The sequence below is a fragment of the Grammomys surdaster genome, unplaced genomic scaffold (assembly GCF_004785775.1).
Source record: "Grammomys surdaster isolate TR1022 unplaced genomic scaffold, NIH_TR_1.0 125059, whole genome shotgun sequence".
Classification (NCBI taxonomy): Eukaryota; Metazoa; Chordata; class Mammalia; order Rodentia; family Muridae; genus Grammomys; species Grammomys surdaster.
In genome coordinates, this window is record NW_021619966.1 from 741,815 (window position 1) to 755,317 (window position 13,503).

At 37.7% G+C, this 13,503-nt stretch overlaps 1 protein-coding gene across 1 annotated transcript in view; it reads left to right on the forward strand.

Annotated features, from left to right (window-relative positions):
- LOC114636917 (netrin receptor DCC-like) overlaps positions 1–13,503 on the forward strand; it is a gene marked incomplete at its 3' end in the record, with an annotated part of 424,348 nt that overhangs the window by 365,239 nt on the left and 45,606 nt on the right. Inside the window, exon 8 of the mRNA XM_028785013.1 lies at positions 7,283–7,439. Coding sequence (XP_028640846.1) covers positions 7,283–7,439 — 157 coding nt within the window. The remainder of the gene's footprint in view (positions 1–7,282; positions 7,440–13,503) is intronic.

The following is a 13,503-nucleotide window of genomic DNA, read 5'->3' on the forward strand; positions in this document are numbered from 1 at the left end:
GATTTAAGCGGAAAGGAGTTTTTCCGAATTGAATTTTGAAAAGGCACTGCTTGTATATGCCATTATTTCTCCGCTGGTAAAATGAGCCAATTCAAACCAGATTAGGTCATATTAAATGCAAGTTTATTGGGAAGTGGCCCCAAGGACTGAGGCCAGAAGAGGTCCATGGGAAGGGAGAGAGAGGGAGGGGGAGAGTAAGGCAAAGAGAGAAAAGAAGGAAAAGAAGAAAAGGAGAGAGAGAGAGAGAGAGAGAGAGAGAGAGAGAGAGAGAGAGAGAGAGAGAGAGAGAGAGAAAGAGAGAGACCAGCCTAAAGGCTGGGAAGTTTGTAGTTTGGGGCAGTTTATGCCAGGTAGGGACTGAGGGATGCAGGGAGAACCTGGAGGCCAGGTTTGCTTTGTAATGTAAAATATGCATTTCAGTCCCTTTCCCTTGGGTCTGAAAACAACCAGCATCCCCTGACTGACAGTAAGCAAGAGTGTGATTGCTAACTTTCCTGAGACATTGAATCCTTTTAATCCATTGCATGAGGGCAGGATTGCTTTGTTCCTAGGTTTTATTTTTAACACTTATTTCTTGATTATTTGTCAGAATCAAACGTACTTTTTTTTCTTTCTTAAAACACATTTTATTTCTGTATGTACAATAACCATGGAAGATGGACATGTGTACATATAACTCACTGGTTCATTTATGCGTATTTATACGTTTGTCGATATCAATGGTTTTATTGGTTATTTTATTTATTTACATTTCAAATATTATCTACTCTCCCCGTTTCAAACCTTTTAAATAGAATTATTCATTATTCACTTTTAGACATTCTTCTTATAATAAAAACAACTGCTTGTCTCATGCTTTACAAATACTTTAGGGTGCTTTTTTGCTTTGAGGTGTGGAATACACTTAACAGCAAACCAGGTAGAAAGTGCTGTCAGTTCTAGAAGCATGGAGACGACTTGAATTACAGTACCCACAGCCTGAGGCTGATCAGGAAGAAAAAGTAATAAATACAAGCATCCCCAAAACTGGGGATTCCTATTGTCTCAACAAGGACAACAGATCTATCTGATGGCCAACCTCTTCCTCTCCTCTCCTAGAGCAAAGGCTGCAAATCCGGGTAGAGATGATAAGTCTCGTCTGTTGGGCAGACATGCGAGCCTTGCCCCAAAGACACGCTTCTGTCCACAGGAGCACATGTTCAATTAAGCAACAAAATCATGCTTGCCAGAATTTCCTTCAAATAAAGACAGTGAAGAAACAGAAAGATATGACACCCTGTATTCATTTCTTTAAGTATGTCTATCACCTTTGAATATTCCATAGCAAGTTAGAGAATCTTCCATGGGATGGCCACTGCATTTTCTAGAATTAATACCACCACAATAACTCATTTACTGTTTTCGATAATGAGTGAAATGACATTAGATCATGAGCCCAGAGTGGCCACATGCTTGTGACCATGCCTTGGCATCCTTGGTGCATGGGGTTGACAGTGTACTTATGTTGGCTTCATTTTCCTATTGATGTCCCTTTTCAAAACTAGAAATTTTATGTCACCCTGAAAAAACTGGCATGTGAATCAAAGTTACTAATAATAAATTATAAAGAACTCTTGGTATACACGTAAGATTACCATGTATTATACATGAAAGCAAGTCTCTACATGAATAAATTGGATATATTTGTTTGTATTGACATAAAGATTTAAATCTTGGCTGATTAACTGATTCTGTGGAATACAGAGAATCCTTTTTTAAAATATGATCTATGATTTGATTTCATAGCTATGATCATTGAAAATACCACCTTCATAAGTTGATCATACTAAGTGGCAGAAGTCTGAGGCCATTTCAGAAACTGTTGAAACTCCTAATTCAAGCCAAAATGTATTTATTTAAAAAAAAAACAGAAACTCAAGTCAGAAATTCAAGCAGGAATTAAAAACAGTATTAGCCTAAAAAACTCAATTATCTACTAGTTGATAATTAAGCATTGAGTGATGACCTCAGGAAAGTACTATCTTTGTTCCCTCCAACTAATCTCTTCCAGTCCTAAGAGCAGAAAACTCTGTGTGTATCAGGAAAACCATCTTCTTAATATTCAGTAGTCTCAAGTCTGAGCTGAAGTGATTCCAGTAGGTTTCATTGGTCCTGCATAGCACAGGGACCATGCACAGGACAATGTGTGTGTGTTGTCCCTTCAGAATAAAAGGGTACAGTCAACGCCCTGCTTGTAGCCTCCTCATACTACTGTCAGAAACACCTCAGAGTCTCTTCCCCAGTATTTTACCACCCCTCCATTCAATTAGGTGACTCAACTGCAGTCACAATACACATTTAAGGTCCCACATATGTCATTCCTTAAGCATTCTTTTTCTGCCCTGTTATACTTAGCAACCTCTTTCCACACTGGTGTGCTGGTGATTTCTTCCACAACAATGTGTACATTCTTAAGCCCCTTTTTAGTTTGGTAGAGGAAGCCTAACCAAAGGCAAATTGTAAGCATGAGCCGAAAGAGCAAGCGGACTGTGAAATTTGAAATTTGCCCTGGGATAAAAATAGATATTGAGGACAAATAAGCACTAGAGTCATATGACCAAGTGTGTATTTGTATAAGCTTAACTCGGGATGCTGCACAGAGTATGTGCTGGAGGAAGGTGAATTACAGGAAGGTCTAGTCACTAGGAGATTCTTGTGATGGATCTTATGAGCAAGGACATGTCAGGGATAAATACTTAAAGCTCACCACAACAGTGTGTGTTTCTGAATGTGCTTTTTCCATTGGGAACATCCTAAATGCAGCAAATACTAAAGTTGGCCCTAGATGGTACACTCTGGCTTGCTGAGTGGTATATATTTAAATTAGATAAAACTAGAAGAAAGGAACCAGGAAGAGAAGCAAGCTGAGAAAAAGGAGAAAATTTGGCTTCTCTGTACTATTTTAAAATGTTTTTTATGCAGAAATCAGGGAGATTTTTTGAGTCATTACTTCTTCACATTGCTCTTGAGAAAGACACTGCCTATCAAATGATAATTTTTCTCCCCCTCTCACAAATCGATTCTAACAGACTGACTAACTTAAACCAATTTTTCTGTTTATTTTAAATAGTCTAATTCTCTGGAATTTTTTTTAATATTCCAAAAGTAATCAAAGGATCCGTGGAGGCAGAAATAACTTGAAAGTGTCTGCCATTCTATAACATCTCTACATCTTCAAGTAACCGGAAAGCATTTCACATGGAAACTGTTTCTCAAACCACTGGAAAGTGAGGTACCTCCCTATTCTCCACACTTAAAAGGACCTCACAGATAACCAGTTTGATTCCCAGCAGGAATACAGACTCAGCTGGTCCCTGAATAAAGTGAAAGAAAACATAGAGAACTAGAGAAAATAGTCTTCAAAAGTTGACTCAAAGATAGTGTACATATTAGCCATTATGATCTTAATCTGGACTCTCTGTACATGACACAGTATTTACATGTTATGCAGATTAAAAGACTTAAAAAAATCAATCAAGAACACAGTTTAGCTTAATGAAGTGAAAGATTACAGATGAAACAAACATACAAAAAGCACCAAATTTTATATATTTTAACAGCACTGACTATATATTCTCCTCGTATTTATAGTTATTTGTATTCAATGAACTATCCTACTTGTATTCAAATGGTTAAAAATAGGACTTTTGAAGGAATCATAATACCAAGAGCTTCTTTCTTAATGCCCTGTATCAGCTATTTCTCTCCTGAAGAACATTGTCTTCCCATTATTCCACCTCATAGACATCAGTTCCCAAGAATAAGCCATCAAAACCATGAGGTACCTTGTAATAGTTAATAAATAATATGCAGTACCCACATCCGCAGAGTGTGATGTTACCTAACACTGAGAATTGTGCGTGAGAACTCCCGCAAAGAAGTTGTGTCTGTTGAGACTGGCTGACTGATTAGACTTTCAGTAACATGGAGAGCTTGGAACATTACAGGTCCAAGAGTTACCTTATCTTGAGCTAGTTTTCACCCTCTGCAACAGCCATTCCTCGCCCACTTCAGTGACTGAGCTAACATCTTGTGAATAATGATAGCCATGTTTTTTAATCTATCTACTTAGCAAACTTCGAGTTTCCAATTTATCTAAAAGCTAAGAATATCATTGGCTAACATCTTGGGTCTACAGAATAGCTTCCTCAAACTTGCTAGAGACACTTCTCTGATGTTTTTGCCAGTGCATTTTAAATTCATCTTGATTCATGACTTTCTTTTATCTGTAAAACTATAAAAGTTTGTGGAACTGCTTTCACATTGAAACATGAATTTTGGGCTAATCTAAATCTGTATTTCTTGGACATGGTCATTCAAAATTGCTCTAGAATAAACTATTTTTTAATTTCATTTAAAAAGAATTGTGAGCAGACATTTGTATTGTTTGTAGTTTGAGGCTAGAAATCATCTGTCAAGATGAAACATTTTCTTGATTCAGTAAGCTGAACAATAGAAATAAACATATCCATCAAAGATGAATTATGCATTTACCAACAGACCGTAATTAGAAAACGAATGATGTTGGAATTTATAAGTGACTCAAATATATGTAAATCCAGTTTTCAACTGTAAGTATTGCAGAGCACTTTCTATAAGTGTCAGTTACTAATTACTCCAATAAATTAAGGAATTCTCTACAGTAAAGTCCAGTTGTGTATCTTTATGTCATAAAGAATTTTTTTGTCTCTACTAGAAACTAATCCATTGTTAATACTTCTTCCTTTAGCTAGTTCCTATTCAGTTGAAAACTACACATTGTAGTAGTATATTTAATTGAAAACTAGCTACGTATACATATGAAGTACACCGTGATATTTTGCTTCATGCACTGTGCTGAATAGCTTCATGACAACATGAAAAAAGCATAAAGTCATCTAAAAAGAAGGAATCTCAATTAAGAAAATTTCTCAGCTCCTGAGAAGCTGAAGGGAGCTGAGGAGGCGGGCATCCCTGTTTGAGGACCAGCAGTCTCAATTAGCCTGGACCCCTGAGATCCCTCGGGCATTGGACCACCAACCAGGCAGCATACACCAGCTGATATGAAACCCCCAACACATATACAGCAGAGGACTTCTTGGTCTGAATTCAGTCAGAGAAGATGCACCTAACTCTCAAGAGACTGGTGGTCCCAGGGAGTAAGGAGGTCTGGTGGGGTGGGGGTAAGATGGATGTAAGATAGGGTAGGGACATCCTCGTAAAGAGGGGAATGAGGGAGGAAGTATGGGATGTGGAACAGTCAGAGGGTGGACCAAGATGGGTATAAAATCTGGAGTGTAAAAAAAAAGATTAAATAAAATTAAAGAAGAAAAAAAGAAAAATTCTCCATATGGACAGGCCTGAAAGGCATTTTCTTATTTAAAATTTGAAGGGGCAGGGACTGTCCTATTTTGGATGATGCCATCTCTGGGTTGGTGGTCCTTCATGGGTTCTAAAAGAAATCATGCTGAGCAAGTCCAGAGGAGCAATCTAGTAAGCAGCATCCCTTCATGACATCTGCATCAGCTTTCCTCTGCAGGTTCCTTCGCTATTTGAGTTCCTGTCCTGACTTCCTTTGACAATTAACAATGATGTAGAAGTATAAACCAAACAAATCCTTTCCTCTCTATCTTGCTTCTGATTGTGATACTTCATCACAACAATGGTAACCCTATGACATTCATATAGTGTGGCACCCAGTATGGCATAATGATTCCATGTCAACTGCACATCTATTACTTTATTCACCTATGATTTGTTAAGTGTGACCTTTCAAACCCACTCTTTCATAGTTTACCACATAGAATGCATTATTATAAACTTCTGTTTTAAAATCAAATTCTCCTAAGGCAGAACCAGAGAGAACAACATGGTATGATCACGTATCTCTTTAGGATCTAATAATTTTGAATATACAGAGACATAACTAGAATGATTATCATCTAAGCCTGGAGATATGGGGTGGTGTTGATCAGTTGGTTTCAGATTCACCATCAGCTTTTGATTTGTTTCCTTTAATTATATTTGGTCCTCGAGATTATATAAATAGCTATCCCAAGGTATATAAAAAACAGTATAGGTATATTGTGAATGAGTTAGGTTTTATCATTACTGCTTGTTTTTCTGTGGCATTTACGTCCACCCAGATATCTTTTCTTATGCTGTGAAATGTTGGAGTCTTACAGGATTAATATTTAAATGAGAATCTAATTGGTCGATGTTCATTTGTGTACAACTGTTGTTCTGTGCCTTTTCTGTTGTTAATCATCTTTCAATGAAACCCATAATTAAATAATTATAACTCTTTTTTGACAGACAAAATGTTTATTTGCCTGATATCAGGTGACTTTCTTATTTATGACAATGATATATAATTGAATTTTCTAAAGTCATGAAAATTATAAACATAACAGTCAAATACATTTGTTATATCATTATGAGACTATGGTCCTCCCCTTGCCCAGCTTCAATCCCTTGAATAAGCTAATAAATGCATTTTGACCGAATCTTAACTAATATAATTTTGTATGTAAACATCTCATTTATGTTCTGAATTTTAAGTTTTTCTTCAAATATGGACACATTAATTTATTTTGCTTTCACTCCTTCATATACTTAATCAATCCCTACATCATTAATGAAAGGATTCAGAGAAATATAATTAATTACATACTTTCTTCTGCCTTCACATTGCCTATGATCTCTTGTTCAAAATATTTCATCATTTGATCTCATAAGAAATATGATACATTTATACTGTTGTATTGAGTCCATACTTTTAAAGCAAGACCTACCTATATTGAACTTACATATACATTAATATTTCACATTACCAGAACTTTGTAGAGATAGATGAAGAAATTCTATACACAGTTTTCTTTTGATTTGTGTGCAGTGGTATATGCTTGCCCATATATGCACATCATACATACATACAATGACTTTTAAACATTAAAAAGTGCATTACTCAATGTCATTCCCTGCTATTTGCTACTTACCTATATTGACATTGCTTTCCTCTTTGTCATAGATTCCAGAGATAAAAATAACCAATCATCCTATAGTACAATCATATGCATTATTGAGAAGTCACTTCTTAAAAATCTAAGGAATTCACATGTATTCTTTATTCCACTTTAGATATTATTTCCCTTGTTAGCCTTCAATAGGACTTGCTTGATACTCTTGGCCATGTACATTGTAGTTCAGCTGAGATATGCCTGGGTGCCAGCACTTCTGATGTTCTCCTCTTGTTCTTTCTTAGCCATCCCAAGCTCCAGCATCCTCCCTTCTGCTCCCAGAGATGTGGTCCCTGTCTTGGTTTCAAGTCGCTTTGTCCGTTTGAGCTGGCGTCCACCTGCAGAAGCAAAAGGGAACATTCAAACCTTCACTGTTTTTTTCTCCAGAGAGGGTGACAACAGGTAGGTACCATCAATAAACTTCAACTTCTTCCCCAAAACATTTTTAATGTCCAAGTGTGGAATTGATGGTTGGGAGAATTTCAGGAGGACCAAGAAGAATGTATGAAATCTTTACCCTGCCCCATTTTTTTTTTCTGACTAAATGAATATGTGTGCTTTGTCAAAATAGGATAACTTTCAAAATCCTGTACAAGACATACTTGAAAAAAGACAAGGATGCAAATGACTATTTTTTCTTTGATTTTTACACTGACACAGAAATAGAATTTTCTGCATATTGGAAGAACTAAATATTAATCACTGTGATTACTCACTAACAATCATGATCCAAGGAAAAACATGACTTTTGTGACCTTTAAAAGAAGAAGAAATAATAATTGACCTTTTCAAGGTTTCTGTTAGGATTAATTTAAGATCAAACACATAGTAGTCATAGTAGAGAGTCTATGTATGATTTAATAAAAGTTGTTGGTGAATATAATAGATGGCTAGGTACAAATGAACTTTGCTTTCAAAGGTACAATGCACATTTTGTGGTTTAGTTTTTCTAAAGCATTTTGCCCTCAGAATACTTCAGCATGTTTGGGTTTTGAAACACACCTTCGCCATTTTGAGAGGATATAGAGTAAGTTCCAGGGGAAAAGCAGAGACTTGTTAACTAGTGTTCTAGCTTCTCATGTGTAGAGCTTCAATCTGATGGGGTCTTTAGGAGCATCCCAGGATCCTCAGGACACTTGATTGCTAGTTAATGGTACATCAGAATGATGACTGAAGAATTCTATTCACACTACTTCACAAATGTTTTTATTTCTGTTTGTTAACAATAATTAAACTATCCTTTAAAGTTTCTGTTTTTTGTTTAAAGTTTGACCCGACTATAAAATGAATATATATCACAGCCTGTGATTATTAGGAGAATGCAAACATTTCTGTTAGGCTTATATATGTGAGTATTTTCTCCTTGACTTTATCAGGTGTTAGGAGAATTTGGGACTTAGTTTGTGTATTTATGCAAACTGGAGGGAATAATCTTTTTATCATTATGGGCCTTGGCCTGTCCTTAAATGTTGTTTGTATACCCAACGACACTCTATTGAAGACAATTATCTTTTCCATTGCAAGCAGTTATCAGTTGGAGATAGCTTCTTGACTAGATATGTGAGCTACTGTCTACTTTCCCTCTTAGCATTGGGATCTCATCTGGATCAGATCTGTGAAGTCCCTGTGTATGCTACCACAGTCCAGACTGTGGTAGTTGATATATGAATAATTCCTGTTGTGACTGGGAGAACTTGTTTTTTTGAAGTCTTCTATCCTCACTGGTTCTTAAAACCATTCTACTCCCTCTTCACAAAGCTCCCTAAAAGAATAAAGGGGTTTCATGAAGGCATGCCATGTAGGACTGAGACTCCAAGGCACTCTCAGCATATTGTCCAGGTGTTGTTCTCTGTATTAGTTTTCATCTCTTCCAGAAGGAAGTTCTTCTGATGATGACTGACTAAGGCTCTACTCTTTGTGTATAGCAGAATGTCATTAGGAGCTATTTTATTGCTATGCTGCGTTAGCAGAGTAATATTATGTGATGTTCTTCTAGGTGCATGGCCTATCTGGTCTTTTGAGATACTGAAACAGTTTCATGCATAGGTTCTATCACACAGAGTGGTTCTTAAATTTAATCAAATAGTTGATTGGATACTCCCATAATATTTGTGCTATTATTTTATCAGTGTACCATGGAAATATATCATCACTGTAGATTGAAGTGGCTGAAATATGGTTAGTGTTTAATTTTCGACTCTGGTAACATACAGAGTACCTTATAGTACAGTGAACACTAGTCAAGAAAGGTGAAGTCTCTCATTATGGTCCAGCTCAAATTCATAGTATTCAGTATAATATCTATGTGTTGTCTTCACCAATAGCACCTTACCATCAGTTTTTGAAGAGCAAACAATAGCCTTTGTAATAGTCTGAGTGGGTTGAGGGTGTCCATGGGCCCATTTTTCTAATGACATAATTAGGTGGAACCTATTCATGATATTGGAGGTTCACTTGGTAGCAAGAGATGCTTTGTTGGGTTCTTATCTCCCTCGTTATTTGATGATTACATTTTGATCTCTCTCCTCTGGGTATAAATTTTTGAAAGCTTCTATAATATAGTGAATTTCCATATTACCCCTCAAACAGAACTTAGTTTTAACTGTCATTTCTTGTATTCCTTCCTTTACTATTATGTTCCCACTGCTTCTATGTTTAATCAACCTGTTCTAGTTTCCTTCCATATTTTCCATAATTAGATATTCTAATTCCACTTTTTTGGTAGATCCTTCAATGATGTCTAGATATTTACACTGCAGTTATATGGATTATAATATGCCTATCAAATGCTTAAAGGCGAATATCCTTTTATTTCTTAGTCACTGTTTTATTACTATGAAGAGAAACCTACCCAAGATAACTATTATAAGAGAAAACATTTAATTGGAAGAGTACTTACAGTTTTAGAGGTTTAGTCTATTATCATGGCAGGAAGCATGTGGAAATGCAGACAGACCCTAGAGCAGCAGTAGCAGATAATTACATCCTGATATATAGAGAATTTGGGCTTGGCATAGGCTTTTAAAATCTCAAAGCCAGCCCCAGTTCTTACTTCTTCCAAAAAAGGATTTAACTTTCAGTCCTTCTAATCCTTTCAAATAGTGTCACTCTCAGTTAAATAAACTTCCAAATATATGAACTTATAGGGACCATTCTTATTTAAACCACCACAACATATAAGAGAATACACACCATATTTGTCATTGAGTATAGGTTAACTTGCTAAGTGATGTTTTTTCAAGTTCAGTCCATGAAGCATGAATTCCAGTTTTTTAACCAACTGAGTAATATTTCCTTGTTAGCATGTACCATATTTTTCATATCTATTAAGCTTATAATGGACATCTAATAACTTCTAAATTTTGGTTATGATGAGTAGAGAAAGAGTAAATACGTATTATTATGTCTTGGCTGATATTGATTGTTTCTGCACTGTCTAGTCATCTGGACTGGTATCATTGTGATTATAGGTTTAAATATATTGTCTTATCTTTGATGAGAGTTCTACTCCTTTGTTTTTGTTGGACTTTTGGTCTGAGGACAGAGTGGCTACTGTTGTTGCCCAGTATGGAGAGATTCAGCAATTCAGGTGGCTAGCAGAAAGGAATAGATACAGACTGGGAGAAAAACCTGAGAGATACTTCAGGAAAGAGCTATAGGACCTTTGTTCATACCTAGAGCTGGGGTCTATCTGTAGGTCCAGGACTGATGGAATAGGATATTCGGCCAGTATGTTGTAGTAATCAAAGAATTGCCTGGAATGACCCGTAATTTAACTTAGACCAAATCTGAGCTTATATGTTATGCCTTATCCATTCTTACATTATAAGTGTGTGATATTCTGTATTATATCAATTTTCCTATTCCGGGTGACCATATCTATCCATATATAAACATGGAGTTCTATTTTCCCTTGTGTTGAATTGTGCTTTTATTCTCTTCTTCGTCTTTTATACACTCCTTCTGATTTATTTCATAACAGTTTACTCAACTGCGTAAGTTCACTCCAATGTCTCACACTTTTTTCCAAACATGATCTTGATCCTTATATTTCATTGCAGCTGGCCTATTTTACTAGTGTTTATCATAGACCTGTATGTTGCTAACCTGAATAGTAATTATGCTTCTGCCTATCCCCAGTTCATCAGCCAGAGTTACCCCATTTTATTAACTCTTCTGTTTTAGCACTTGATTTCATTTTTTTCTTGTGTCACATCCTGTCCTGGGCCATGGTGTTTTGTGGTCAGCATTGTATGCTTGCTTTTACAACTCACTTTTGAGTTCTCTAGTTTTTAAATATTGAATTGCCCCAGGGCTCATTCTTAGGGATTCACTCTTGAGTTCTATAAGTCTGTTACTGTCTTTAAAATGTCTCTCTTTCTCTGACTTTAACTTTAACCTGTGATCTGGACTCAATAATCATTTTTCTTCACATTAAATCAATCATTATGATTGAATAAAATCTAATACATGCTTTCTTTCAACTTTAAAATCCTCACCTAAATCCTTATAATTTGTGGGTCCAATCTCAGGAGCAGGTCACGCGCGGCGGAGCAGGGCAGGGCTCCGAGGCCTTCCTGGCTGCAGCAGCGCAGGACGCAGGGCAAAGGCAGGAGAGGGCGGGGCGGGGGGCGCGGCACTTCCGAGCGGAACGCGGGCAGGGGCGGGGCCACGAGCTAGAGCACAGTGCGCTTTTCAGGGGCGGGGCAGGCCAGGTAGGACGTAGCCTCTCAAACCGGTTACAGCAGCCTCTGACGGCTGGGCGGGGAGCAGACTGGAGGGTACGTTTCTGCTCCAGCCTCCAAAGGCTGGGCGAGTGTTACAGCTCTTTTGCTTCCTCTCCCTGCGGGCAGCCCGGGAGTGCTGAAAAAGTGTTACAGCTCATTGTTGCTTCGCCCCAAACCGCGGATTGGGGAGGGGAGAAGTATTGTAGCTCTTTGAAGTGCTTAGGCTAGCCGGCTACGGGGGAGGAACCTCGACAAAGGTCTCCAACAGCGGGAAAGATCTCACATTCACTTTACTTTTGAGCTTTGGTCAATATATACAGTTTTTGGGGTGAAAGCAGGTAACCCTATTGACTTGATTTGGGAGCTTGGGAATGCCTCATCTGCATAAAGGTGTGATCCCTGGCCATGGACTTCTCCATGGGAGGGGCTGTGGGGGGCGGAAGTTAAGAGAGCCAGATGACTTTGGGAATGCTCGAAGGGGTCCTCCTAATGGTCTTCTTCAAACCAAGGTTTCTGGGGCTTCCAGAGCTTTCTACCAAGCTTTCTGGCCTTTACTCATAGCCCACTGCCCCACAATAATTCACAGTTTCTGTCTAACTCATTGGAAATATCTAAATATCTCTCTAATCAAGTCAAAGACTTTAGAGTAAATCTCAAATTCTCCCTTTTTATTCATACTATATCCCTAATTAATTCTCAATCAACACTTTGTACTAAAATGTGAATAGTTCTTGTATTCATGAAAGAAATACTTGTTTCTTGTTACAAAATTAAGAATAAGTATTTTGCTTTTAACTTAGTGCTAGAACTCAAGAAGTTTAAAATGTTACTCTTTATATTTGGTGTTTATAATGAGTTCAAAAGTCAATTAACAAAAAGTATTGAATCCTATCATTTATTATAACATCTTGACTTATGTAAACTACTTTCCATGATACCATTACTAAAGTCAGGCAAGTCAAGTCTTTTTTTTTTCTTTTTCTCCTCCTCCTCCTCCTTCTTTTGTTGTTGTTGTTTGGGCTTATTTTTTTTGTTTTTTTTTTGGATATTTTATTTACATTTCAGATGTAATCCCCTTTCCCACCACCCAGGAAGCCCCTATCCCATCCCCCCTCCTCCTGCTTCTATGAGGATACACCCCCACCCACCCTCCCACTCTCACCTCCCCACCCACAATTTCCCCCACACTGGGGCATCCAGCTTTCACTGGACCAAGGACTTCCTTACCCACCTATGCCTGGCAATATCATCCTCCCCTACATATACAGCTAGAGCCATAGACCCCTCCCTACGTGTTCCAAGGCTGGTGGTTTAGATCCTGGGAACTCTGGTTGGTTGGTATTATTGCTCTCCGCATGGGACCACAAACCCTTTCAGCTCCTTCAGTCTTCTCTCTCACTCCTCCAATGGGAACCCCAAGATCAGCTCAATGGTTAGCTGTGAGCATCCACCTCTGTATATTTCAGGCTCTGGCAGACCTCTGAGGAGACAGCTATATCAAGCTCCTGTCAGCATGCCCTTCCTGACTTCCACATCAGTATCTACCTTTGGTGAATGCACAAGGGATGGATACCCAGGTAGAGCAGTCTCTGGATGGCCCCTCCTTCAGTTTCTGTCCCACACTTTGTCTCTATATTTGCTCCAATTAGTATTTTGTTACCCCTTCTAAGAAGAGTCAAAGCACCCACACTTTGGTCTTCCTTTTTCATGAGCTTCATGTGGTCTGTGAGTTGTATCTT